Source organism: Sinocyclocheilus rhinocerous, unplaced genomic scaffold (genome assembly GCF_001515625.1).
Source record: "Sinocyclocheilus rhinocerous isolate Xijiao unplaced genomic scaffold, SAMN03320098_v1.1 scaffold2256, whole genome shotgun sequence".
Classification (NCBI taxonomy): domain Eukaryota; kingdom Metazoa; phylum Chordata; class Actinopteri; order Cypriniformes; family Cyprinidae; genus Sinocyclocheilus; species Sinocyclocheilus rhinocerous.
Genome location: NW_015657297.1, coordinates 316,809 through 319,614, shown reverse-complemented (window position 1 = coordinate 319,614; position 2,806 = coordinate 316,809). Strand labels below are relative to the sequence as shown.

At 36.4% G+C, this 2,806-nt stretch overlaps 1 protein-coding gene across 3 annotated transcripts in view; it reads left to right on the top strand.

Moving 5' to 3' along the window:
- The window catches only part of LOC107720965 (eukaryotic translation initiation factor 4H-like), a 22,345-nt gene that overhangs the window by 4,898 nt on the left and 14,641 nt on the right, over window positions 1–2,806 (top strand). Inside the window, exons 4-5 of one of the 3 annotated variants that reach the window (XM_016528806.1) lie at window positions 1,039–1,132; window positions 2,475–2,564. In XM_016528806.1, the coding sequence (XP_016384292.1) occupies window positions 1,039–1,132; window positions 2,475–2,564 (184 nt within the window). The remainder of the gene's footprint in view (window positions 1–1,038; window positions 1,133–2,474; window positions 2,565–2,806) is intronic. The other 2 variants (XM_016528807.1, XM_016528808.1) reach the window with 2 other exon arrangements.

Below are 2,806 nucleotides of genomic sequence, written 5' to 3'. Positions count from 1 at the left end.
CGGTGAGAGCCACGCAGATGCACGTGAACACCGAATTCTGTTCACAACTATGTCAATGCATGTCTCTTCAAGTATTCTTGTAAACGCAGTTGCTTATGGCTTAGGTGAAGGCAAACAATTGAGAAAGAAAATGGATGTGTAACAGTATATTGGTTCACAGCAGTTTAATGTTCCCGAGGCTTTCTGTGCCATGAATGTTAATCAAACAACAAAAAACAGAGAGAAAAATCACTTTTGTAGCTTTAACACAGATTTTATATCTATGCTTGTAATTTGTTTATTTTCTATGCTGATTTACTCGCCTATAAAATCACCCCAATCATTGAGTATTTTTTTCCAAATAGAGCTATTCAAGTCATATGGTGATTATTTTATTTTTTATTTTTTTTCCGCAGAAAAACAAAATATCGCAATGTGAGTTTTTTTTTCCAATATCGTGCAGCCCTAATAGATAAGCTTGACAGCTGTTTGAAACTTGCACATTAGATCAAAAGTTTGGGGACCGCATAAACACATTTCATTACACCAAATACACAAAATAATGTTCTTTTTAGCAGCATCATATGACCCCTTTAAGATTTTTTTAAGGAAATTATTAATACTTTATGCAGCAAGGATGCATTAAATTGATTAGAAGTGACAGTAAAGATTTTTAAATTGTTACCAAAATTTCCGGAACTTTTTCAGAACTTTCTATTCATCAAAGAATCAAAACAAAAGTTCCACAAAAATAAGAAGCGGCACAACTGCTTTCAACATTAATGATGTTTCTTGAGAACCAAGTCAGCACATTAGATGTTTTCTGAAGGATCATGTGATGCTGAATACGGGATAAATTACATTTTTAAACATTACAATAGAAAGGCTATTTTAAATTATATTTCCCACTAGTATTGTTTTTACTGTATTTTGAATTAAATAAAATGTAGCCTAGGTGAGCATAAGGGGCTGTGTTCAAGAAATCTTACCAACCACAAACTTTTGAGCGCTAGTGTACTGTTTGATATGTTGTGTGTTAAGTATAAAGTTCTTCCGCAGCTGCTAGGGGACCGATCTTTGAGGGTGGATATCGCAGAGGGCCGAAGGCAAGAACGTGGCGCCGGAGGCTTCGGCTTCCGGAAAGACGACAGAGGTACTGTGTGTGCGCCAATATATCAAAATATTACTGTCGTGCATTAGCGCAATCGTTTTATCTTGTACTTCTATTAGTGCTGTTTTCTCTTTCTTACTGTTGATATATTGCTTGTGTGTTTCCCTTCAAATATTGTGGCCTTTATATTCTCAGAAATGAGCAATGCTAGGGATGGACGGTCCCATTGTATTTACATTATAATTGTCAACCAAGTAGAGATTCTGTTACACTGTGTGTATCAGGTTTTCTAGAGAAAAATCTTCAATTATTTAAAAAAATAAGTAAAACAAGATATATGGTCATGTAGATTAGCATTTAAAGTTTTTGGCATGAGGTTTTTTAACATTACTGGAAGTATTTACTTGCATTTTATAGAGTCAGATGGTAAATTAAGAATTTATTCAGTTACATGCTCAGTTACACAACTCGAGTTGTGATTTTTAAAAATATATTTGTTTTAATTCGATAAAAAGCACATTTGATCTTCAGGTGAAAAAGACAGACTTTTCTCTGATGCTAATCATTTAGTCCACTTTAACCTGCCCGGCCACAGTTGACTGCTATTAGACACTATTATCTTTTATTTTAGAGAAAATATGATGTACATTTGTAAAACATTTAATTTACTGAATTACCCCAAAAATTGCAATACCATATGCTTAATACAAACCGTTTTTGTTGAAATTCTTTGTGATGTGCCATAACCAGGGTTTTGGTCGTACTGCCAACCCTTAAGCAATGCTTGATATTAGCTTGAGCTCACTTTGTGTCTTCTGTCTCTTATTCTGAACTGTCTCAGCTTGGTTATATTGCATATAGCTACAAATATTTAATTCACTGCTCGTACAAGCATTTCTTAAAGGGGTAGTTCACCCAAAAAATTTAAATTCTGCAATTTACTCGCACACAAGTTGTTCCAAGTATGCGAGTAATCAAACGGTTTCTGGTCTCCATTGCGTTCTTCAAAATATTTGTTTATGTTCAGCAGAAGAAAGAAACTCATACAGGTTTGGAACAACTCGAGGGTGAGTAAATGATGACGCAAATGTCTTTTTTGGGTGAACTATCCCTTTAAGCCGACGGGCTTCTCACAGTCATTGTTCATGTACATGTTTCATCTTTAGATATTTTTTTTCATCCCTCAATAGAAAACCCTTTCTAGCTTCTCTTCCTTCCCCTCTAACAAACGGAGTGCTTTCCTATAGGCTAAACTTCCTGTTAGCGCTGTTGGCAGATGATCTCTGATTGGTTCAGTTGAACCGTTCTGTGGGTGGGTCTCTCTTTCACCCTGAACTCAGCTTTGAATTGTTGCCCCTATTAAACAGCCCCCTGTCCCTTTCAGGCCGTGGTGGCTCCCGTGGGGCCAGAGGAGGGGGACATGACTCCAGAGACGACTACGACCAGTCTGGAGGAGGTGTGGCGTGTGAACTGGGCAAGAACTCTAACCCTTGTGGAGTTAGCACTAGATAATCGGCTCTAGATAGTCATTTTAGCAAGAATCTGATATAGCACACATCTGTGGAATGATATGACCACAGACAATTCAGATGTGTTCCTTTTTTTGTAAAAATGATCAGAAGACATGTTTAACAATACATTTACTGGATGAACGCCTAGTAAGCAAAGGACATGAAGAAAATGAAAGTTTTTTTTTTTTTTTAGGACAAGATTTTC